The 26,612-nt window shown below is 40.5% G+C and overlaps 1 protein-coding gene across 7 annotated transcripts in view; it reads right to left on the reverse strand.

Moving 5' to 3' along the window:
* The window catches only part of dop1b (DOP1 leucine zipper like protein B), a 139,550-nt gene that overhangs the window by 24,682 nt on the left and 88,256 nt on the right, over positions 1-26,612 (reverse strand). For 6 of the 7 annotated variants that reach the window (XM_043701243.1, XM_043701245.1, XM_043701238.1 and 3 more), the window contains 13 exons: positions 26,071-26,182; positions 24,070-24,258; positions 23,286-23,411; positions 21,894-22,031; positions 20,727-20,782; positions 19,665-19,769; positions 17,358-17,424; positions 17,118-17,262; positions 13,228-13,310; positions 12,325-12,434; positions 10,570-10,719; positions 6,979-7,040; positions 221-349 (listed from right to left, as the gene is read on the reverse strand). In XM_043701243.1, coding sequence (XP_043557178.1) covers positions 221-349; positions 6,979-7,040; positions 10,570-10,719; positions 12,325-12,434; positions 13,228-13,310; positions 17,118-17,262; positions 17,358-17,424; positions 19,665-19,769; positions 20,727-20,782; positions 21,894-22,031; positions 23,286-23,411; positions 24,070-24,258; positions 26,071-26,182 — 1,472 coding nt within the window. Of the gene's footprint in view, positions 1-220; positions 350-6,978; positions 7,041-10,569; positions 10,720-12,324; positions 12,435-13,227; positions 13,334-17,117; positions 17,263-17,357; positions 17,425-19,664; positions 19,770-20,726; positions 20,783-21,893; positions 22,032-23,285; positions 23,412-24,069; positions 24,259-26,070; positions 26,183-26,612 lie in introns of those variants that run through there. The other variant, XM_043701244.1, reaches the window with a different exon arrangement.

Genomic DNA, 26,612 nt, shown 5'->3' on the forward strand with positions numbered 1-26,612 from the left:
TTGTTTGGTCGAAGGGCCTGTTTCCACACTGAGTAATCTAATCTAAAAGTAATCTAATCAACGGAAAAATGTTGCTGCACAAATTTACCTAGGTTAGGACATATAAATCATGTCAAGATGGCAAACCAAATCTGAGGCACTCTCATTTCATTCTGTTCATTTGGAGCAAATATTATTTCAACTATTTATTTCTTATGAGCAAAAAAAAGTGTATAATCACCTTGTATAAGTGGGAGATACAGATGATACTGGTCCAGTTCACCACTGAAAATTGCAAAAGCTTGCCGCTTCACCAACATTGCTTTTTGCTCATAATTAGCAAACAGTTTTAGTGAGCTGCTCTGCATGCCTGAAAGTGAAGAGAAAGATGAATTTAAATAAAGACAAAGACCAGAGCAGAAAAAATGCAATTAACTGCAAATTAGAGACTACATTTTAACCGGTTGTCCTGAGGGGGCAGGGATTAAAAAAAAACTTTGAAAGTGAGATTTATTCCTAAACTGGCAAAATCTCATTAAACTTATTTGATCTACATTTCAGTATAAAAACAAGAGATTATAACAATGAACAAATCAATTGTGTCTAATCTGGTCTTGAACTTTTAAACTGTTGAGAAAAAAAAAGCTTGCTAGAAATGAAGTCCAGTCCCTTTGTAGCCTGCGAAATCAATACTTTTAATGGTTTGATCTCTTTATCCACAACATGATTTAGACTCTGATTTTCCATGCAATATGTGCTTTCCTTACACATTCTAACAAAATGGACCATCTCACAAAAGAAAATGTGTGTTCTGGTTGTAGGTTTGCTCGCGGGAAGGTTCATTTTCAGATGTTTCATCACCATGCAAGGTAACATCAGTGAGCCTCGAGTGAAGTGCTGGTGTTTTGTCCCACTTTCTATTTAGGTTTTTACGTTTCCTTGGGTTGGTGATGTTATTTCCTGTGGTTGATGTCATTTCCTGCTTTTTTTTCAGCAGTTGATAGATGGGATCCAAATCGGTGTGTTTGCTGATGGCTTTCCAACCGGAACTCTATGCTTCTAGGAATTCTAGTGTGTGTCTGTTTGGCCTGTCCTAGGATGGATGCATTGTCCCAGTCGAAGTGATGTCCTTCCTCATCTGTATGTAAGGATACTAATGATATTGGGTCATGTCTTCTTGTGGCTAGTTGACGTTCATGCATCCTGGTGGCTAGTTTTCTGCCTGTTTATCCAAGGTAGTGTTTACTACAGTTCTTGCAAGGTATTTTCTAAATGACATTAGTTTTACTTGTTGTTTTTATAGGGTCTTTCAAGTTCATTAGTTGCTGTTTTAGCGTGTAGGTGGGTTTGTGGGCTGCCATGATGCCAAGGGGTTGAGTAGTCTGGCAGTCATTTCCGAGATGTCTTTGGTGTAGGGGAGAGTTGTTTTTATAGGGTCTTTCAAGTTCATTAGTTGCTGTTTTAGCGTGTAGGTCGGTTTGTGGGCTGCCATGATGCCAAGGGGTTGGAGTAGTCTGGCAGTCATTTCCGAGATGTCTTTGGTGTAGGGGAGAGTGGCTAGGGTTACTGGGAGCATTTTGTCTGCCCATTTGGGTTTGTTGCTGCGATATCGGCGGACTGTATTCATTGGGTACCTGTTCTGTTTGAATATACTATAAAGGTGATTTTCCTCTGCTCTTCGTAGTTCCTCTGTTCTGCAGTGTGTTAGCACACATGAACGTCATTTAGAAAATACTTTGCAAGAGCTGGAAAAACAGGCAGAAAACTAGCTACCAGGATATATGAACCTCAAGTAGCCACAAAAAGACATGACCCACTATCACTAGTATTCCTTACATACAGATGAGGAAGGATACCACTTCGACTGGGACAATACATCCATCCTTGCACAAGCCAAACAGAGACATGCATGAGAATTCCTAGAAGCATGGCATTCCAACCAGAACTCTCAACAAACACACTGATTTGGATCCCATTCATCACCCTCAGAGAAAAGACAGGAAATGACATCACCAACCCAAGGAACCCTAAACACCTAAATAGTAAGTGGGCCATAACACCAGCGCTTCACTAGAGGCTCACTGATGATGTTACCTAGTATGGTGATGAAACGTCTCAAAATGAACCTTCCAGCTCAGCGAGCAAACTTACATCTAGAACCTCAACCTGAGCTATAAGACTTCATAAAACCTGCCAGAAAATATGTGCTGAAGGCTGCTTATGACTCCAAGGTTAAATAACTAACACTGCATGAGAACTGCGGTCCTTTAAAAGCACGCTTTTTTGACAAAGCTGCTGCAAGGTGGCACAGTGGCTTAATGGTTAGCATTACTGCCTCACAGCAACAGGGACCTAGGTTTGATGCCACCCTTGAGTGACTGTGTGGAGTTTGCACGTTCTCCCAGGGTCTGCGGTTTTCCTACAGGTGCTCCAGTTTCATCCCACGGTCCAAAGTAGTACAGGCTAGGTGGACGAGCCATAGGAAATGCTGAGTTTCAGGGATAGGATAAGGGGTGTGGGTCTGGGTGGGATACACTTCAGAGGGTCCATGTGGATTCAATGGGATGAGTGGTCTACTTTCACACTGTCGGGATTATATGAAACTCAGAGTGATGTAAAAATCTGCAACGTCAGAGATCAAGAGGACAAAACCACCAATGAACCACCCAAACATGTACATCCCAGGAAAAGGAAGGAACAACTGATTAAAAGTTAATGAAGCCTCAACTTGTACTTATTACAGCAAGTGCTTCAGGCTAAAAACAGGAAAATAATGGGGCCAAAAGACTGATCAACAACTTTTTTTGTGACTTTGGTCATAATAATGCATGCTAGGATATTGCAAGTATGATCTGTTCTTTATTTTTACTTTATTCTCACTTCAGTACTTGCGTATGGATTCTTATTTTTCTTCACATGAATAAATCAAAATAACTCTGGATACTGGAAACAGTTAATGCTTCAAGTTCAGTGACCTTTTTCAGAATTCTTCTGAGGAAGGTTCATTGAACTTGAAACATTAACTCTGCTTCCTCACCATTGATGCTACCAGACTTGCTGAGTTTCTCCAGCAATTTAAATAGAACAAGCTACAGAGCTCCACATCTTTTACCATGCCCCCCCCCCCATTCCTTTTGAAACATGTAAACCCTGGATTTTCCAACAGCCGTTCCTGCCCCTGTGACATCCAAGTCTCCGTAAAGGCCAAGTACTGATCCATGCTCTGAGTTCGTCACTCTTATTCCTGATACTTCTTGCATTAAAGATAGACACTTCAAACCATCATACTGACTGCACCTTTGCCCTATCAAGTGCCCATCCCACCTCATAGACACTCTACTTGTTGGTTCTGGCTGTTAACTACTTACTCTATCATCTGATCTGGAGCTCCAGTTCCCAACCCCTGCCAATCTATCTTAAACCCTCCCAAAGAGCTTTAACAAACCTCCCGCCCAGGATTGGTGCTCCTCCAGTTCAGGTGCAAGCCATCCTTTTTGTATAGGTCCCACCTACCTCAGAAGGTATCCCAATGATCCACCCTCCCTCCTACATCAGCCCTGAAGCCATGTGTTCATCTGCACAGTTCGAAGATAAAGAGCAGGAGGTTGAAGTGAAATTGAGAAACAATTCTACATGTTGAGTTGTGTTTCTGGAACTAACTTCCTAAAATTAGAGTAGAAGCAGATTACAGAATTAACCTCAACCGAAACAGGAAGTGAACCCACACGATTTGCATTACTCTGCATGAGAAATCAGCCATCCAGCCAACAGAGGTAACTGATGGATCAGGAGGCATGTGGGATGTTTGCTTTAATTAGTTCAGGAATTGAATTCAGAGCAAGGAGGGTATGATGGAGTTGTACAGAACATGATTCAGGCCACAGCTGAAGTACTGGCATCCGGTTCTGGTAAAGGAAGGATGTGGTCACAATAGAAAGGGTTTAGAGTAATGTTACCCAGGCCTGGGGTCATTTAGCTGGAGAGAAACAAAATCAGCTGAGGTTGACTTCCTTATAGAGAAGGCTGAGTGGGGATCAGCTTGAGGTAAACAAGATTCTGAAGGGCACAGACAGGGTCAATAGGGAGAAACCTTACCCCTTTGTTGACAGACCAATAACCAGGGTGCACATAGAACACAGAACAGTACAGCACATTACAGACCCTTTGGCCCTTGATGTTGTGCTGACCTTTTATCCTGCTCTAAGTTCAGACTAACCTACATAGTTAGTTATTCTAACTTCCATTAGCCTATCCAAGAGTCACTTAAATGTCCCTAACTTTACATTCCAGGCACCCACCTGAGTAAAGAACCTATGTCTGACATCTCCCCTAAACTGTGGGCGGCACGGTGGCACAGTGGTTAGCACTGTTGCCTCACAGCACCAGAGACCCAGGTTCAATTCTCACCTCAGCATCTGTCTCTGTGGAGTTTGCACATTCTCGCTATGTCTGCGTGGGTTTCCTCCAGGTGCTCTGGTTTTCTCCCATAGTCCAAAAATGTGCAGGTTAGGTGAACCGGCCATACTAAATTGCTCATAGTGTTAGGTGAAGGGGTAAATGTAGGGGAATGGGTCTAGGTAGGTTGCTCTTCGGAGGGTCGGCGTGGACTTGTTGGGCCGAAGGGCCTGTTTCCACACAGAGTAATGTAATGTAATCAATCACCTTAAAATTACGCCCCCTCATGGTAGCAGTTTCTGCCTTGTGAAAAATGTCTCCGGCTATCCACTATCTATGTCTCTCCTCATCTTGTACACTCTGTCTAATCATCTCTCATCCTTCTCAGCTCCAGTGAGAAAAGCCCTAGCTCCCTCAACTTTTCATCACAAGACATGTCCTCCAGTCCAGACAGTAAGCTGGTAAATCTCCTCTGCACCCGCTCTAAAGCTTCTTCATTCTTCCTATGAGGTGACCAGAACTGAACACAATATTCAACATGTGGTCTAACCAGTGCACTGTCAAGCTGCAGCATAACCTTGCGGCTCTTAAACTCAATCCCCCTGCTAATGAAAGGAAACACACATACACCTTCATGACAACCCTATCAACCCAGGTGCCATTTTTGAGGAGATCTACAGACATTCAGCTAAAAACACATGACAGAATTATTTCCATGAGCATTTGGAACACCTTAGCATACATGGGGCTACCAGCTAAACGTAGGAAAATGGGATCAGAGTAGATGGATATATGATGGCTGGCATGAATACAACAGGCCAAAAGGGCTTCTTTTCATGCTGTAAATATCCCTGTGACCCCAATATTTATTTCTCAGTCCAACCCAAAGTTCCTTTTCCATTAGGTGAAGTGTTAATCAGTCTAATTCATCAACACCCCTGTTATGCCTAGTGATGATATCTTTCTATGCCTTTTATCCAGAGTGATGTTGACTAGCTGCCTACTCCCAGTTTGTTCTTTCACTCCCTGATTAAGAGAAAACGAGTGAAAGCAGATGTTTCCTGTCCTGCAGCACTGACAGCTGAGTCCTTGAACCAACATCTTATCATCCAGCACATTCTTTAATGTAGCTGATCAGTCATTTATCAGTGGGAACCTGACAGCCCTCCAGTCGGATTCTTAAATAATTATATACAGCCTTCAGTTTTGGCACCAGCTAGTCTCTCCCGAGCATGCATTCTACATTCCCACATAGACTTCACTTTGATTAACTCATCACATTCCCTTGCTGTCAGAACTAACGCATGGTTTTATCACTGACTATCACCTTTTCACGATAATACCTTGACTTGAATACAGTAGCTACCCACAAAAGTGCAACATTGTTTGAAGGCACTAGAGTCTGAAGATTACCCAGTTATGCCCAAAAAACAAGGGTTGAGGATTGAGATAATTCAACATGTCAGGAATTGGCAGGGTTAAGCTAATAACTTGACTTAAGCCACAGGTTCTCTCAGCTGCTGTTCCGGTCAAATTTTTCTGAACTGGTCCATGTTATCTCCCAAAAACCCAGTTGATAAGACTGCATATTCTGGGCATGGATTGGGTAATTTTAAATGAAAAAAAAATTGACGAGATTGGTCACCATAAAAATCACAGTTTTGAATTTAAACCAAATAGAATTTGTCAATACCTTACTGCATGCAAAGCCTACTTACAAACTGAAGGAGAGTTCATCTGGATTAAAAGTTTTAAATTACTGTAACTATTTATCATCTCAGCTCTAATATAACTCTGTACATCTGGTGGGAATGTGGGTGGGGGTGGCGGCTAAAACAGGGCAAATCCCTCAAATTACCTGTTCCGGTGCTGAATACAGGTTAATTCAGCAACTAATAGCCTGGTGAATATAGTTAAACACAGGTTTCCATGACAGTTTTGTAATCCTGATTTTAGTTGAATGGAACTCCAGCCCAGCATCTTACATGCTCATCAATTTCCTTGTGATTTCACTCAAACTGAACCAAACATAATTGCAGCAAAATGTAAAAGAATGAATCCATTCATTTAGACAAACACGCACTCTTATTTTCTGATTAATACATAGATTGCAGAACTGGTAAATTGCTGCCAAATCATTTGTTTGCCTTACTCAACCTGACTACACATTCTCAGTCTAGCAGCGTACGAATTTATCCACAATTTTTTGGCTCACGTGGACACTGACCAATGATATCCAGAATGTCTTTGTAGCAGTTTCACTCCATTAGTAACAACACACTGTATTTATATAGCAACTTTCGTGTGAAACTAAGTCTCAATGGGTTTCATTAACATACAATCACACAAAAACTCTTGCAATCTTCTTTCATATCACTAGTTAGCTTATCCTCATTTCAACTTCCTGCCCCCTATTTATTGCTTTTTTCAGTTGTTATCTGCTGGTTTTCAAATGTCTCTGAGCCAATTTGTGGGCACAGTATTACGTGGCTGGTCCAGTTCAAACTCTAATCAAGGGTAACCCACAGGATGTTGATAGTATAGATTCAGTTTTAGTTAAAATCTCATTTTCAAGATGACATATGCACAATAAACTGGACTCACTCATCAAGTCTTTGAACATTGTTTTCTCATGAGTCAACAGATGGTCAATGATGGACTTCCAACTGGGAAAATAAATAACAAAATTTAAAGAATTACTCATACAGCACATGTTTCCACTCAACCATTATTTGGATGATTTGGAGATGCCAGTGTTGGACTGGGGTGTACAAAGTTAAAAATCACACACCACCAGGTTATAGTCCAACAGGTTTAATTGGAAGCACACTAGCTTTCGAAGCGACGCTCCTTCATCACGTGATTGTGGAGGGCTCGATCGTAACATAGAATTTATAGCAAAAATTTGCAGTGTGATGTAACTGAAATTATACATTGAAAAATTGATTGTCTGTTAAGCCTTTCAGCTGTTAGAATACAGTGATAGTTTCACTTCTTTCACATGTAAATCACAAAACCCTTTTTTTTTTTAAAAAAGTTGCATTCTCGGGTTAGCTGTTAACAATGGTGATAGCTAGACAATATGTTGAAGGTGTTAGCCCCCTGTGATCTCTGTCTCTGACCTGATGTTTAGATTGATTCTAAATTTAAAAAGTGAGATAACAGAGTTCTACATGAATGTATGCAGTTTTTGAGCAAAGTGCAATGTAACTCTGCAAGTACAAATTCACCACACAAAACATGCGTGTGCATGTGGGTCTTTGTCTGTCTATGTGCGCGTGTGCATGTGGGTCTTTGTCGGTCTGTGTGCGCGTGTGTGTGTTTGTGTGTGTGTCTGGAGTGGGGGTTGTGTGCGCGTGTGCGCAGAGTGTCTCAAGTCTGTGAGAAGGTGCATGTGTGCGAGAGTGTGTGTACCTGTGTCCGTGCGAGAGTGTGTGTACCTGTGTCCGTGCGAGAGTGTGTGTACCTGTGTCCGTGCGAGGGTGATCACCTGTAATATCCATTGAGAGGAAAACAGACGAACAAAGCAAATTATGGCAGCATTACAGGGCAGCTACTTAGATAGAAATAGCCAGATTGGGGCAGAAAGGGACAAAGTATACAAACATGGAAAAACAGTAGTAATTAGAGTTAAAGGGGGAGAAATGGCAAATTCAAATGGGTCTTTAGTTCCATGCATTCAGTATTCAGAAAAAAAAATTAAACAGCATAAATAGAGGTTCATGGGTATGATACTAAAGTGATTACAAGACATGGTTACAAGGAGCAAAAAGAGCAATTGCTGGAAAATTTCAGTAGGTCTGGTAGCATCTGTGAAGAGAAATCAGAGTTAATGTTTTGGGTCCAGTGTTCAAACAAATGGTCACTGGACCTGAAGAATGAACTCTGATTTCTCTCCACAGTTGCTGCCAGACCTGATGAAATTTCAGCAATTTCTTTTTTTTAAGTTTCAGATTTCCAGCATCCACAGTTTTTTTTGTGTCTTGTGGTTACAAAGAGATCAGAATGGGGAACTAAAACACAATGGTATGGGACTTTGCAAAAGGTTAGGCAAAGCAAGAAGTGTGGTGGGGTAACTTTGTTAGTAAGCAATGGATGAAAGCAAGAACTTTTTTTGCAAGACAAAAAACCCATGTACAGCACGGAAACAGACCCTTCGTTCCAACTTGTCTATGTCAACCAGATGTCCTAACCTAATCTAGTCCCATTTGCCAGCATTTAGACCACATCCCTCTAAACCCTTCCGATTCATATACCCATCCCGGTGCCTTTTAAATGCTGCAATTGTACTTGCCGCCACTACTTCCTCTGGGAGCTCATTCCACACACATGCACCACCTCCTGCATGAAAAAGTTGCCCCTTAGGTACCTTTTAAATTTTTCCCCTCTCACCCTAAACCTATGCCCTCTGGTTCTGGGAAAATAACTTGTCTATTTACCTAACCATGCGCCTAACCATGTGCCTCATGATTTTATAAATCCCTAGAAGGTCACACCTCAGCTGGTGAAAGAAAGAAATGACAAGGTGAGAAAGAGACTGTTGGCAGTAGTCTACAAGCCCCTAGGAGTATTAGAACAGAGAATAAGTTGAGGTCTGTAGAAATAATATATTATTAATCAAGGGTGAACTTAATTTTCACATATCTGGGATAGTTTCAGAAAGCAAAATTTTGTACATTTAACGGAGAATTAGGCCACTGTAATGTGTAACAAGACAGGTTTAATAAATAATCAAAAGTAAAACATCTCCTGGAAAACAGTGACCATGAAATGAATGCTAAACTGTACTACAGTAAGAGGGAGAAACTTGGCTGAAGGGGACTGGGAGTTATTCAAAAATAGATCAAGTGGAAAGATGATCCAAAGAGAGCCTACGGAGGGATATCGACAGCTTAAGGAAGTGAGCAAAAATGTGGCCAATATAATGTAGGAAAATGAGAGATTATATACTTTGACAGGAAGAATAGAACAGCCAAATATTATTTAAAATAGAGAAAAACTACAGAAAGCTGCAGCAGAGGGGTGAGAACCTTTGTGTATAAATGACAAAAAGCTAGCATAGTAGGTAATAGGAAGGCAAATTGAAGTTTCACCTTTATTTCAAAGAGACTGGAGTATTAAAATAGGAAAGTCTTGCTCACACTATACAAGACCACATTTAGAATATGGTTAAACGTTTTGGTCATCTGATCTAAGGGAAATAATACCTGCATTGAAGGCAGAAAAAGTCACAAAGTTGATCCCAGGTATGGAGGGATTTTCTTATGAGGACAGATTATGTAGGTTGGGCCTATACTCATTGGTGTGGAGTAGAATGTGAGGCGATCTCAATGAAAGATAAGATTCTTCAGAGGTTTGACAGGGTAGATTTTCCTTGTGGGAGAGCCTTGGACCAGACGGCAAAATCTCAGTCAGGGATCAATGACTGAAGACAGAAATGAGGAGGAATTTCTTCTCTCAGAGGGAAATTAATCTGCAGGTTTTTTTTTAAAAACCACAGACAGCTGTTGATGCTGAGTTGTTTAGTATATTCAACAGTAAGGTTGACAGAAAAGGGAAATGGGGATGATCTCATTGAATGATGGAGCAGACTGCACTCACTTAACCTATACTTCAAAACACTGCTGAGAAAAGAATGCTTGAGATTTGAAAAAAAAAACTAAAAGCCAGTAAAATTTTAGAATCTAGTGCATTCAATATCATTGGAAAAAAAAACAAAATAAGGACGATAGCAAGAGTAGATTGGAGCAAGTTGAATTAAGTCGCCAGATTAGGGAGGAGGGAGGAGGGAGGAGGGAGGAGGAAGAGAAGAACCTTGAGGCCACAGACAGCTAGGTGAATGGTCGACCAAACTAGGCTGCTGGCAAATCTCTGTATGGGGAATATCAGGATCACAGCTCAAGCAGTAAGAGGCGGCACAAACCTCAACAGAGTTGAGTCAACTAGAGACAAAGTTAACTTGATGTCAGTTTTGGAAAATGCACCCATAAATAGTCCAAAAGAATTGTTAGAGTGTTGCTTTTGCAAACAGTAACTAAAAAAGCTTAATGTAAAACACACACGAAGCATTTTGGAGGAATATCAGACTATACTTTGGCAAAACAAAACATTAAGTTCCAAATGGAATTATAAGCCCATTTTCAAAAACTAGTGCAACCACCTGAAATACAACAATAAAATATACTATTTTCCTACTGGTTAATACAAGACGAGTCCATCTGGAAAAAGAGTGGATCCATGAAGAGATCAAAGACTTCCTTTTTCCACGCTCTCTTGGTGTAAGCATAACCACTCAAACTACTCAGTAACTGAGCACTGGCTCGAAAACTTGGGATGTTGTACTCACTGAGGGGAAATGAAAAGAGGACAGTTTCAGAACATAGCAAATCAAAAGAAAAACTAAGTAGGACATAATCACTACACCTAAAATCTTCACAGGTGAACCAAAACTTATGCATCCACTTCAAAAAGAATATACGCACATTTTCCATTCTTATCTGAAAAAGCTTCAAGATCAAACTTTTGTCAATAAGTAGTTGGCAATGGCCTTAACTAATAAATAGTTTTATTTTAAAGCACTTTTTAAAAAAAAAATCAAACCTATACAAAATGTCAATCTTACACTACTAAAAGAAGTTAAATTGGCGAGAAATGATCTACAACTATTTAATATCTCATTGTTCCTTATGTGGAGACAAGAGAATTTCATCTAATTTGTTCAGTGTTTGTGACTCTTGTGTTAAACTTCCCTTTGTGTCATACATGGGACAAGTAAAGCGGCCAATTTAGTGTCAATAAGTGCTAAGTGCTAAAACTAAGGATGAGTTTTGTGGTCCTTCATTATTAAAAACTATATAGGTTCTTTAAACATGTATAAAATCTACACAATGCAAAGTTGTGCCATCTTTTGTAATGCTGTTTGAAGTTCCGTCACAAAGGAGTCAAATCTTCAGTAGACCAAATATTGACAAGTCAAAAGGTAATTAAATACATGCCCCTGCTTTTGACTTCAAGGCTCCTGGTTGTCTAATTGAGCTGAAGAAAAGGTCACTTCCACAACTCTGGAAAGCAGCAAAAGTACAGGCCCAGTCATGAACTCAAGAGTTTATTTCACCTTATGATAATCTCTCAATACAGCATCTGGTGCACTACCAAGGCTGTCTGCTCCCATCTTCAGGATTCCAATCTGTGACTCTTCCTCATCCTCTGCCACTAAAAACTCTCATTGATACCTTGGTCCAGAGGATGGATATCTCAAACTACCAGCTGCCAGTCTCTTGGGGCTGGATTTTCTCGGCTGGGTGATGGTGCCAACATTCCAAGTCAGGAACCCAGAAGTATTAACTTAGAATATCACTGAGTTGACATGTCTTAGATACTTTGGAAATAACATGTTGCAAAGGGAGGTGTTGGGGGGGGGGGGGGAAAAAAGAGAGAAAAAAAAAGCCACTGTTGCAGGGGCAGGAACACAACTTCTTGACTCGAGTCTCTGAGTCAATAATACTTTCAGAGTCATTTAACATCTCGTTTTGATGACAGTTCCTCTGGTGGAGCACAACTTGCGCATTTGGAACATCAGTCCTGTTCATAATTCTTTTTATCCTGACGTTGGCTTCAGTGAGATTCTGGATTTAGATCATTAAATCCAACTCCTCTAATTCTGATTGCAGACTCTGATCCATAAACTGACACTTCTGCTCACGTGAAAAATGGTGTTCAGTGCACAAGAACCAGAAGCTGAAAATGAATTTACCAACATGCATACAACACGGGCATCTATATTATTACTTTGACTTCACACTAACTGAAAAAGCCAAGAGAAAAGAAATTGGTTTGTTTTGATTCTATCATGAATTAAATTTTGATCGATTTGGTCTGAAAGCCTGGACATATGAACTCCCAACATCTTAGCAACTGATCAAAGCAACGATAGACATTTCATCTTGTTACCTGTGGTTTCTCAAATATGGGAACACATAATACAACAGCCTGGAGATGAGAGGCACTGCTTTCTCCTTTTCATCACTCCGATAAACCATATCGAGAAGAGGTGCAAGTACCTGAAAATTATTCCAAAAAACAAAACAAAAGCAGAAAAGGGAAGTTCAGATGGAGCTTACCAGAAACACAAAAACAGGACTTCATTTGAAACTAAGTACCGCAGACACAAAAAGAAATAAAACCACAGTGCAGATAGCAACACATCACTATAATTTGCAATAAATGCTACACAGATTACAGAGCTTAAACACTATTTTTAAGCTGCATGGTTTCTCCACCTGCAATAGATGGTCAACAGGTGAGCTAAACTGCTTACTTAAAGCCTGGTTATCAGCAGACCACCCAACATATAATTCTAAATTTAATTCATTCAGTAGAGACTGTATTATTCTCATTCGTGGGAGAATGTCAGCCATCATATGAGAGAATATGGAGGACAAACCAAACACATAACAGAGGAAACTTCTGGCCCCAAATACTCTTTGTATACTTCTCAAAAAAAAGTGTGAATGACACTTGCTGGGTTCTCCACAGTAGATTGTACTACCTATCTTTTCCACTGACTACAGGCAATGTTAAAACAAGCAAATCACACTTGGCGAGAGGCAATACCTTCTCAATGAATTGCAAATCATCCCAAGAAAGGATGAATAATGTGCCCGGTCTCGTGCTCTGGGAGCAGTGACACAGCAGACTTACATAATAAGTTAACTTCATTAAAAATATAAATGCAAGGTTGCAGAATGGACTACAAGATAAAGGCAGCATTTAAAATTTGTTGAGAAAGAATACAGTTGTAATTGCTCAAGAATTGTCCATGAATAAATCACACGTTTGCACACACCGACCTACCTCAGCCAACAAGGTTAGAGCCTGCACGCTGTATAACGAAGCAACTGCTGTTGATACCACAGCGGATGGCGGGGAGAACGAACCTCAAAGTGAAACAAAACAATACCTACTTTACTTTTTCACGTGACTTTTCAGTGCATTTCGCCCAGCCATTACAAAATCTCTAACTGTTGCACCAACAAAAAAAATCAATCCTCAAAAATAAAACTTAACAACTAATTATTTTACACAAATGAACAAGTGGTCGTGTGTACATCTGAACTGGACAACAGGACAACTTTCAAATAATGCAAAATACTATGGACACTGGAAATCTAAAACCAATAGTTTGCCAGAGAAACTCTGCAGGTGTCACAGCATTTGTGGAGAGAGAGAGAGAAAAAACATTTCATGTTTCGAGTCCAGTTTGACCTTTTTATTGAACTCACTTCAGAGTTCTGAAGTCATACCAGACTCGAAACATTAAGTTCGTTTCTCTCTCCAAACATGCTGCCAGAACTGCTCAGTTTCTCCAGCATTCTTGGTGTTTGAATTGGAAAACAATTGCCCATATATTGGTGAACAGAATCTAAGCAATTTTTACAGCAATACAATAGTTGTGCAAGTTATTTGACATTGTATGGCAGCCCACAACTCATCTTATTGCGTTGTGCATGTAGCGATCTGCTGGACATCGGAACAAAAGTTGACCGCTCAGCCCTTCATGTCTGCTTCACTATTCTAGATCATGGTTAATCATCTCCCTCAACATCACTACTTTATTCATACAAGAGCTGCAGGTGTCACTGGTTGAACCAGCATTTATTGCCCAGGTGGTGAGGCGAATTGCTTTCTTGAACTTGGAGTTAGGAAGGCAGTTCCAGGAATTTGATCCAATGACAATAAAGGAATACTGATACAGTTATAAATCAGGATTAGATTAGATTAGATTCCCTACAGTGTGGAAACAGGCCTCCCGGCCCAACAAATCCACACAGATCCTCCGAAGTGGAAACCAGCCAGACCCATTCCCCTATATTCACCCCCGACTAATGCACCTAACACCCCACAGGCAATTTAGCATGTCCAATTCACCTGACCTGCACATCTTTGGATTGTGGGAGGAAACCCAGAGGAAACCCATGCAGACACAGGGAGAATGTGCAAACGCCACACAGACAGCTGCCTGAGGGAGGAACTGAACCTGGGTCTCTGGCGCTGTGAGGCAGCAATGCTAACCACTGAGCCACTGTGCCGCCCCTGGTGAATGACTTGGCAGAAAACTTGTGATCCTCGAGTCTGCTGCTTTTTAAATGGTGTTTCATGTGTTTGGAAGGTGCTATCAAAAAGGTACCCTCATGCTACCTCCGTATCCCTTTGGTGTCATTAGTACCTAGAAATCTATCCATGATTGAGCTTTTGCCACACAGTGGTAGACAATTTGCAATACTCAATATTCCATTGCAATATCACAATTTTGTATTAAAAATGCAAATGTCTAATTAATCTAAGCCATAGAAAACTGGCCAATTTATCAACTTGATTTTCTCTTCAGTAGAAACACTTATTTTTCCACAATGAAATTGCGTTTAGCTCCACTGTAACATAGGAGGCAAGGTCAACTAGCAAATGGCTCAGTGGGCAACATGAGGAAAATCGTGAGCATCATAAACACAAATCATTCTTCTTGCTGCTGAAGTTGAAGGTGACATATTCTGCATGTGTAAAAATCAACCAGCTTTCTGACTTATGCTACATTACATCCTCTATTCCTGAAGAAGGGTTTTTGCCCGAAACGTCGAGTTTCCTGCTCCTCGGATGCGGCCTGACCTGCTGTGCTTTTCCAGCACCACTCTAATATAGAGTCTGGTTTCCAGCATCTGCAGTCCTTGTTTTTACTGAGCTAAAACACAATCAGAAAACTCTCCTCCCAATGTTGTTCATTGCCACCAGCAGCACCTGATCCCAAGTGGGAAAAGATGCTCACACAGTCTCACAGTAAACAGACTCAGACTTGACTATCTGAATAGATTTATTACATGGTACTCAACCTGTTGTACGATACCAGAGTTACAGGATGACCTGAGCGGGCACGGTGGGTCAGTGGCTAGCACTGCTGCCTCGCAGCGCCAGAAACCAGGGTTCAATTCAAGCCTCGGGCGACCGTTTGTATGGAGTTTGCTATTTCACCCAGATGCTCCGGTTTCCTCCCACAATACAAAGATGTGCATGTTAGGTGAATTGGCCAAGCTAAATAGCCCAGAGTGTTCAGGGATGTGTAGATTAGGTGTATTAGTCAAGGGTAAATGTAGAATAATGGGAATGAGTTTGGGTGGGCTATTCTTCAGAGGGTCGGTGTGGACTTGTTGGGCCTAAGGGCCTGTTTCCACACTGTAGGAATTCTAAGATCTTTTGAGAGACAAGAGGCTGTACTCAAAAAAGTGTACATTGCTGCCAGTGAAACTTTGTACACAACAATTTGTTAACTCATTAGCTCCTCTCAGGAACAGTTATTCTAGTCTCATAGCACAGACCTTTTGATTAGGTTAGATTAGATTACCTACAGTGTGGAAACAGGCCCTTCAGCCCAACAAGTCCACACCAACCCGCCGAAGCGCAACCCACCCATACCCCTACATTTACCCCTTCACCTAACACTACAGACAATTTAGCATGGCCAATTCACCTGACCAGCACATCTTTGGACTGTGGGAGGAAACCGGAGCACCCGGAGGAAACCCACGCAGACACAGGGAGAATGTGCAAACTCCACACAGTCAGTTGCCTGAGGCGAGATTTGAACCCAGGTCTCTGGTGCTGTGAGGCAGCAGTGCTAACCACTGTGCCACCATGCTGCCCTTATCTAGTGATGGCAAGTAAACCTTTCAGGTCTTAGCGTTTTTGTTTTTTTTAAAAAAACGTGCATGAGTAACTTTCATAAACTACACAGGATAGAATAAACAGAAGTAAAATGAGAATCCAGGCTGACTTACATCACAAATACATGTAATCGGACCAAAATATTTTGAGCCTCCCACACTACCACCTCACAAATTTGAGGACATTCTAATAAGTCAAGGAGATTCTATGAAGTGGGCCTGAATGCCAGACATTACTGCACTTTTTGTCAAGAGTGTGATGCTGGAAAAGCACAGCCAGTCAGGCAGCATCCGAGGAGCAGGAAAATCAACATTTCGGGCATAAGCCCTTCATCAGGAATGAGACTTGAGGGTAAGGGCTGAGAGATAAATCGGAGGGAGGGGTGGCGGGCGGGAAGGTAGCTGGGAAAGCGATAGGTGAATGAAGGTGAGGGAGGGGATAGGACAGAGGAGGGAGTGAGTGATGGAGAGGTCTGGAGTGCAGTGATGAGTTGGAAGACTGGGACTGGGATAATGTGGGGAGGGCTGGGTGGGGGAGGGAAAAGAGAGAAGAAATGAGGAAGCTGTTGAAATCCACATTTATCTTGTGTGGTTGCAGGGTCCTGCACTTTTGCTAACATTAGTCAAATTATTTTAATACACAATGACAGATTGATAAGAATGAATGATGGGAACAGGCCTGAATGCAGCATAAGCACCAAATGGACTGGTTGTAGCAAATGGCCTGTTGTTTCTATACATTATATTCCATGTAACCTATGCAACTGGGACCCAGTATCCTGGCTCAGCTTTGTTATAATCATAGGGTGTCATGATGCATCACGATAGTACAACATGTGACAAGGAAATTGGATTTCCATCTGATAACCAGTTGGCTTGGATGGCAACCAAGCAGGATATTGGACTTCCTATGTGACTGGCTAAATGACAATGAAACAGAGCATTTGAACCAACCAACCTAGAAGCTCCTGTTGGTGTTATATTAAGTAACTAAGGTTATCGAAATACAGTGCAGAGATGTAAAATATTCACCGTGTTCAATGACATCTGAATTGGTGTCCTCCAAATAAACCTGAGGCCCGGCTTTTACTTCCAAATTTCTGCTTAGCCAGCTGGTCTGTTCAAGTGAGGAGCCAACAACATTCCCTATGGCTTCAATTATCTTTTGGGACACCTCCTTGTAAAAGCAAGCATAAAATACTTCTAATACAAAATATAGGAAGGAGTAAGAAATTATTATAATCTTAATTTTAGCCACGAGTTCTAACTTACCTGCAGATCTTTCTGATCCCTTTTGCTTTCCAAATTTGGACATCTTGACATGAAGTCATTTAATATTCTACAAAGTACATTTAAAAGTTAAAGTGTCAACCACATTGTAATAGATGGAGTTGAATTACTGCCATTCCAGAACACTGTGGTACCTGCATAACTTCAATGTTCCTTGATGTACTGCAACCAAATCTTAAGCCAAGACTTAAACAGAAGCTGTTTATGTAGATACTTTATAAATCTTTTGTAAACTGGGTGTCAGAAGTAGTGACTAGACCATGGACGAATAATGGATTCCATATGAACTGGCTTCTATGCATATTGTAGATATACTTGTAACCTTTGGAAGAATAGGAGTACAGACCAAAGATGATGAGGAATGAGCACAGAGAATGAATGCTAACATGGGCTTTTAGTGGGCGAGGAGGACGAGATGCTGCCTTTTATCCTGTGTAATCCCCAAGCTCCATCTTTCAAGTTGGCAAGTTGTGACTCGTGAAGTACCACAAGTGCCAGGGTCTCATATTTATATTATCTCAGCTTGTTAATGATTCAAAATGGAATGCAAGCGGAGATTCAAAAAGAGGCTGCAAATAGACTGGTTAAACATTTAAAAGGCTTCTGGATGGGTATATGAATAGGAAGGGGTTAAATGGTTATGGGCCAAAATCTGGCAAATGGTTCTAGATTTGACCTCGGGAATCTGGTCAGCATGGAGTTAGACAGAAGGGCCTATTTCTGTGCTACAGATCATTATGATTCTAAGTCAGTGGTCAAAAGGTGGCAGATGTGAAGCTGGTCACTTTGATCGCTAAAATACAAAAAAGCAAAATTTCTTTTTAAAGAAAAAGTTTTGAAACTTGTAAATGTTGATTTTCAAGCAGAGATGAGTGTACGCATACAAGGAACACAAATGCAAGGATTCCAAGCAATTAGGAATGCAAATGGACTTTAATACAACAAAAATGGAATGCAAGAAGTCTTAATTGTAAGGGGCTTTGTCAGATCACACCTGATTGTTGTATGAAGGTTTGGGCTCTGCAATAAAAAAGGAATTTATACACAATTTGGAGGCAGTACAGTGAAGCTTCATGATTTGCTCCCTGGGGGAAGGCTGCCCTACAATCGGATCTGCATTCGAACAGTGACATACAATCTCCTTAAAAGATTCAAAACTATGAAGGGCTTTGAAAGGACAGAAATATAGATATACCTTCCCTTGGCTGCAGAATCAAGAACAAGGGAGCACAGATTCAGAATAAGGAGTGAATCATTTAAATCTTGATGTGAAATTTCTCCCCTCAAAGCCTGTGAACCATTAGGGTTTTATGGCCCCAGCTGGCTATAGATATGTCATTGTTGACTATATTTAAGACAGCAACAGACAGAAATTTAGTATTCCATGGGATGTGGTTTGGGGGGAAAAAAAATATGGAGTTGAAGCCCAAGGTCAACCCTGATTGTAACGAACAGTGGAGCAGTGTGGAAGATTTGTGGAAGCCATTTTGTCACATACTAAATGGGTGGAAACCATTTTGCCTCCTATTCAATGCGTTTCCTGAACAAAGCTAGTTTTCCCTGTCTGCCTGGGAAATGGTTGGCCTCACAGCTGTGCAGATACCAGATAAACAAATTTGTCGCTTTGCATGAAGCCGTTGTATACTAACACTTGCTTATCAGCTACTAACCATTGCGAGCCAGATGCTGCGTGACTGGGGCTAAAGTTATGCAAGTTGCCTGGTGCCTGCTTCTTATCCTGTAGTTAAGTCAACTAATTGAACACTATAAAGTCTTGTAAATCCTTGTAACCCGTTGGAGTGATTCAGGACCATCTGATCGAGCTGGTCTCCCTTTCTCTCCCCGCGATATATCACGAATAAACATGTTAGTACTCAAGGCTTGTGTGCGCAATTTATTCCAAAACAACTATTCTCCAACAAGGAGGCTGTGGATCACATTGATAGAATCCCAAGAGTATGGAAGCAGGCCATTCAGCCCATTGAACACACAACAAACTTGCAAACAGCATTGCATCCAGAGCATGCACTTACCCTTTCCCTGTAACCCCATATTTACCACGGCTAAATCCACCAAACCTGCACATTATTGCACATGATCTCCTCCTGCTCATTTTTCTATTGTTTAATGAAGTCAAAGATAAGTTTTTGGTAAAAGCTATATTGCTCATCATAATTACTACTGAAGAACTACTTTAATGTTACAAAAAATTGACTATTCAGAAATTGAAATAAAATTATTTACAAAATTGACAGATGATTAAAAATGAAAATAGTAATGTGTATTCACCCAAGTAACAGGAAATGCCCAGGTGGAGCTAAATTCAACTGAACGGATTCCTTTAACAGGCTAAGCAAAGATGGCAGAGTATTCTGTAAATTGGCCATGGAAAGCCTGGAATAAAAGACAATGAGGTCAATTATCTAACTTGTTAAAAACAAATTGCAGTAAGATTTGGGGGAGGGGAGCAGAGGCTATATTTGATCTTGGTTCCACTGAGCTGCTCATCCAAATCAGTTTCATTTGAAGTTAAATGGAGCTTCTCAGATCAGGGAATACAAACACAGTAGTGCTTCTCTCTCCACCAGCTCCTGTTAGCCACTTGAGGGAACAATATCTGTGTCCAACTTCATGACCTCTGATTGTTTAGAGGAGAATACTAGAAAGAGTGTGTTGACTTTCATTGAAAGGATGGAAATACACTTGACATTATCAACTGTGACAAAGAGAAGTATTCCCTGATTTGAATAATATTCTCCTTTATAATATTTTGGGTTTAGCTTGAACAATATTCAGCCAATTCAAAAATGCAAAATGTTGTTGTAAAGGATATAAGAAGAATCTAATCAGTGGTGTTAGTTCTATATCAAATATAATGAATAGCTGAGAATTGTATCCTACAGTCTAATGTACAAGTTTAGATCAAACTGAAATATCTGAATGCAGATTTTCAACTGACTGGCAAACACCTACCCATGATCCATTCACCTGAATTGGACAAGGGTTTAGAAATAATGTTCACCCTCAAAAATTCACAGATTTGTAGCAATAATACACATAACATGTTATTTTTAAAATAGTTTTAATGGGAGTCAGTTAGCTCAGTTGGCTGGATGGCTCACTTTCATGAGTGTGATGGCAACTGCATGGTTTCAATCCCCACACAAGCTGCGGGTTACCATGAGAGACTCTCCTTCTCAACTTTTGCATCACCTGAGGGGTGGTGACCCTCAGGTTAATCCAACAATAGTGGTCTCTCTGTAACAACAGGGAGCAGCCTGATGCCCCGGTAGGATTTCATATTTAAATAATGCGTAAAGCAAATAAGAAATTTCTGAACAACAGAATTACCTCTGAAGTAACGCAAAACTGAACTGCAGCATTGGGATATCAACCAAGGTTGGTTTCTGGAAGAGAAAATTCCATAAGATATCCCATATTTTAAAACCAACTTTCAAAGGATTGAAACAACTCGGCATTTTATAACAATAGATTGCATATCTTTCAAGTTGTAAACACTGATAATTCAACTGATAACCTCAATTATGGTGAGCAATGATGCAGATTTGGTGATATGGTGGATTAAGATTGCTGTTCTCAAACAAAAACTTGTGGGAACAAACACACCATAAATGATTTTAGCATTCTGACTTTAGGGAGGGGGAAAACAAAACAGAGGATTCTTGTTGTCAACCATCATTGGAATGACATGGAACCTGACAAAGATGATTGCTTTAAAATACAAGGGTGGTAGGCAATTCGAACATGAGTCAATGCCATGGAGAGTGGTGGAAAGGAAACCAAAAATTGGAGGTAACTGTGAATGAGGCAGTCTGGGTGTGACTGCCTACTTCAACCCAGCTCTCAGAGATGTCACTCCAGAAATGGGATTTGAGGTACCATACATTTCTCCAGCTGCAGGAATGACCACAAAACTATGGAGACCTCTAGCAATTTTGTGTCAAAATAATTAACCCAATAGATTCATCTTCAGATGATTGCTCTAAATTTCCTAACTGCTTTTTGTAGAGAAGTGTATGGCTTACTCTAACACCCACATACAAGGCATAGCGGAGAGAGAAAACCCTGTTGAAATTAGAGACCGACTTTATACCATCCTCAAATTTCCAATATCCTCTTAGATCATCAATCGGGAAATTAGCTGAAATTGTTCGCAATAACATGGCATCATAATTGAAGTTGCAAAGAAAACTTTGCATAAAATAAGCTCAAGTGAATAGGAGTTTTATTCCATTTTATGCATAAACCTCACATCTCCATCAGTATCTTTCAACCAAGGCTGAGACACGATGGCTCCCATTCACACCCTCAAGCTTTCTGGAACTAAACAGATGGCTTTGAATCTAGTGCTCTACTGCCTGGTGCTACTCTGTTCCAGGAGCAATTGGTTTTTATTTCAAAACCTTAAAACATACTGTGCCCATATTATTCCCTACTTAAAACACACTTTGCCAACAAATTGAATCAGGGCGTGCTACAAAGTATGCAAGGTCTTACTTCTTCTTTGGTTTGAGGTGGCTTCTTCACAACTTCCTTTATCAGTTGTAAAATACTGTCAGTATTGAGAGTGTCCAGTGCTTGGACCAACCCAACTAATGTTAGCTGAGCTTCACTGGCTACAGGCAGAATCTGTGTCTACAAAACAGAAGAGGAACTTCATTATAACTCAAATGTATAACATTTCAAATTACTAGCCCCTATTTCAATAACCAGCTGCAATTTGAAATAACAGCTTTCAGTTCAACACATTTTCTGTGTAATGGACTAATTTTCTGTGAAAATTTTGAACACTATAACAATTGATCAATGATTGAAATATTGACTCTGATTGTAATGAGCCAGAGGAAGGAATAGTGGTCAAAAGGCTAGGAAGAAAGATTGAGTTGGACAGCCAGGTAGAGTTTCAGTCCAACATATTATCTGAACTATAGCATTCTATAGGACTGTGAAATGTTCCCTCCATCAGGTACTGAAGGAGCAGTGTTCGAATCCTAGATTCAGGTTTTGAGCCCACTACCTTGATTCTACACATTTTAGCCATTTGAATCAGAAGAACAACTGCAATATTTAAAAAATAAGAAATGCTCCTGATGTTCTTTTCTGGGAAAAAAAAGAACAGTAAAAGCAGCATATTTTTAAGTATAAGGAATGAGAATGAATTAGCTATGAACTGAAAACACAAAAGTGGTTGAGGGCAGGTTCAACCGATGAATTCAAAAGGGAATTTGACTGTTATCTGACAATGAGCAAATGTTCAGGGATATGCAGAGAAAGGCACTCAGTGTTCATTCAGAAAACCAAAGCAGACATGATGGACTGAAGGGCTTTCATTGGAAGTGTAACAAATCTACAACAGACCAGAAGGTGGGGGTTTCTGTGAACTCAATGAACAGGAAATATCTTCGCCATGTTGCCAGTGTTGGAGGATTTGAGCTACAGGGAGAGGCTGAACAGGCTGGGGCTGTTTTCCCTGGAGCGTCGGAGGCTGAGGGGTGACCTTATAGAGGTTTACAAAATTAAGAGGGGCATGGATAGGGTAAATAGGCAAAGTCTTTTCCCTGGGGTCAGGGAGTCCAGAACTAGAGGGCATAGGTTTAGGGTGAGGGGGGAAAGATATAAAAGAGACCTGAGGAGCAAACTTTTCATATAGAGGGTGGAATGAGCTGCCAGAGGAAGTGGTGTAGGCTAGTACAATTGCAACATTTAAGAGGCATTTGGATGGGTATATGAATAGGAAGGGTTTGGAGGGATATGGGCCAGGTGCTGGCAGGTGGGACTAGATTGGGTTGGGATATCTGGATGGCATGGACGGGTTGAACCGAAGGGTCTGTTTCCATGTTGTACATCTATGACTCTAAATGCACCTCAAATGATAAACAATTACCTTACCTTGGTTTGACTCAGTTTTTTGCTGATTTTCTTCTTGTTCCACACTGCTGCCACAGCTGCCATCAGATGGACACCCATCTGAGCAGCAAATGGATTCAGGAGCTCCAGAATTTTCTGTCTAAGTGTCTTTCAAAAACAAAATAGCACAGTCTGAAAAACAAAGAACTTGTAGCTCCAAATAAAAAAAGACATTTTTCTTTCCCTGCTCCCAATTTCATAGTTCATGGGCTGTTGAAATGACTTCCCTATCATAGCCATGATAGGGAAGTCATTTCAGTGGCTTTCCCAACATCCAAAACGTATTGAAACTAATTGAGCAAAATAGATCAGTTACAAATGTTGGGAAATCCTCACCCTGAATAGCAATCTTCTTTTAGTTTTCCAAAGAAAACAAGCCAAATAGCCCACAGAGCTTGATTTTACCAAAGCAGTGAGGTGCGTAATTAATGCCACATGCTCTGGATAATTTGCAGTATGGTGAAGAGCTCTTCAAAAAGTGCTAACATTGGGTCCATAACCTATATGTTGAATCGCCAGTCAGCCTAGCCCAATTGGACTGAAAATAATGCAGAACTTTAGCTACAAATTGGTAAAGAAAGCCCATTCCTACTTCCAGCTCATGCTACAGTAAGTGATATCAGTTGAAAGATTCTAATGGTATCACAACACTAACTGGATTGCCATTGCTGCACAATTATTGTCAAATTTTCAAGGATTAAAATTGAATAATTAAGTCAACCTCTCCCGATCGCAACACCTCAAAAGAAGGAAATTAGTCACTAACTCTGGTTGATTTAAAGTAAACAGAAGACGAGGTCTTGGCAGCATCAAGTGAACTTGCGAGCTTTCTCTGGGATTCATCTCTTCGAACTATGCCCCAGAGAAGTGATGTTGAGTTGATGATTAAAGACAATTCTTCAAGGATGGCATTCTTAGCATTCTTCATACTTGTGGGGTCACCTGTGGTTGGAGACTGGGAGAAAACACAGACCATATAAAAAAGACCTGATCCAATTATAGACAAGAGAAAGAGGAGGTTTGCAAGAACCAAAAAACAAAGTAAAAAGTACTGAAAATGCAGAGTAGGTTGAAAACTCTTTCAAGATGAATCTTCAGCCAACATCTTCAGTCAAGAGCATGGATGCAGATTCCTCTTAAAATGCTATTGACACCAGAGGTTTGGCAGTGTGAAATCCAGACAGGAAACTTTTCTCTCACACTTGACTGATCACTCGTGCCTGCCCTGTTCGTTTTTAGATTTTAGCAACAGATCAGGTGCTTTTCTTTTCTGATCTTCAAATGTGGGGAGCAACACTATTGAGGAATGAAGATTTTGCCATTTTATTTAGACAGCACGAGCATTAAGCACTGTCAAGTCAGATATACCGATAGCCTGATTTAGATTAGTTCAATAAAGCTGGCCCAAAACAGTTCATTAACTTCAACAACACACCTCCTAATGTGACTACTCTCAAACTGCTCTTCAGTGGCAAACTGTAGTATGCTGTAGACTAAGTCTACTCAGAACTAGCTGGAGATGGTGCAGGAGAGATTCACCTGGGACCTCTAAAACCTAAGGGAGAGATTATCATCCAATCAAGACTATTTATTTTGTTATTTTTCAAAAAAACCATGTATACTAAAATTTAATCCTCAGGTATCCAGAGTACTGCAAAGATCTTCAATCATAGAAAATTATGGTAGAAATGGATCATTACTTTCCCTTTCCCTTCACCACTGCCTTCCGACATCAAGGCTACAACAACCTCTCTGTGAATGCCGCCCACAAAAGGCAAAAGGTAGGACAAGAATAGTAGATAATATTACACTTGGTAACATACCGACAGACTTAGTTAAGTGCCTGGATCCTTTAACTATATTTGCACAAGCCCTGCTATTTTACAGACTGACTCCTGGGAATTTTTCAGTTACTGTACAGTCAAAAACAGCAGAGAGAGAGAGCATCAGTGCTCATAACTTGTAATAAACAGACCAAAATGTACATATTAAAATAGGCATCAAGGCATTTTGCTTTGGTTCTCAGCAGTAATCTGCTGAATCCCAAACATCAGCCCACATAACACATAGGTTGAGAGTTTCCAGACTTTATTTTCGGTTAGCACTCCCCAAACGAAGTGAAGTTTTGCACATTCCCCCTCTACATAATCTATCCCCTCATACAATTAATAAATACAGTTGTCATTAACTATGCTTGATTCTATACAGGTGGAAGTTTCACAGGAGCATATATACAGAGACACGAAGTGGTGGCGAGATTGAGTTAGGAGATATATGCCTGTCATGTATCACTCAACAAATAAATGTAAAAGTGCTGATATAGTGGTATTAGTCATTGGGTTTAGTAATCCAGAGAGATGCAGGCAAAAGTTCTGGGGAATGTAGGTTCAAACCACACAATGACTTATGTTGAAATTTGAATTCAATAAAAATCTGGTGATCGTGTCACCGAAATCCATCTGGTTCAGTAATATCTCTTAAGGAGGGCAATCTGCCATCCTTACCTGGTCCGGCTTACATGAGTCCTAACCTACAGCAATGTGTTTGACCCTCAACAGCTTGACCTTCTACTCCTCTCTGAACAACTAGGAATTGGCAATGAATGCTGGTCTGGTCATCAACACCTACATCCATTGAAATGTTATTCAAAAACTCGGTTCCAGTACTAGTACTCTGGAGTAAAGCATAACTGCATTATAGCAACCAACTTTCACATGACTGTTGGCACAGGCATTATCTGAACACACTTTAATTAATTTTGAAGTACCTTTTTTGCCTGTGTGGAACTATCCAGAAGGCAATAGTGAGAAATGGTTGTGAGGCCTTCCAAAAGGGTGAGTGGATAATCTGGAGGGATATTCTCCTTTTTGGATGTTGTGCTAAGAAATGAAAATATAGAAATGTAGAAAAGTTAAAAGCATTTTACAACAGCATAACAAATCAGAGGAAAAACATATGGTTCGAGGCCAGTAACTAAAGAACTAATTGCACCATGACAAAACCTGATTTGTATCAACTTGCTCTGATGGGAGCTCCGAGAGCCAGAAATGAATCATTTAAGAAGCCTAGTGCTCAAACAAACCTTTCTTTTCATACGTTTTTTTCTCTCTACAGATGCTAAGGAGAGGTTGGAACAGTTAGAATTATGTTCTCTGGAGATAAGAATGGGGAGGGGAGTGTGCAGGGAAAAAATGGGAGTGGAGAGAAAGAGAGAGAAAGAGAGAGCGAGAGAAAGAGAGAGAGAAAGAGCGAAAGAAAGAGAGAAAGAGAGAGAAAGAGAGGGAGAGAGAGAGAGAAAGAGAGGGAGAG

Source organism: Chiloscyllium plagiosum, chromosome 12 (assembly GCF_004010195.1).
Source record: "Chiloscyllium plagiosum isolate BGI_BamShark_2017 chromosome 12, ASM401019v2, whole genome shotgun sequence".
NCBI classification, from domain to species: domain Eukaryota; kingdom Metazoa; phylum Chordata; class Chondrichthyes; order Orectolobiformes; family Hemiscylliidae; genus Chiloscyllium; species Chiloscyllium plagiosum.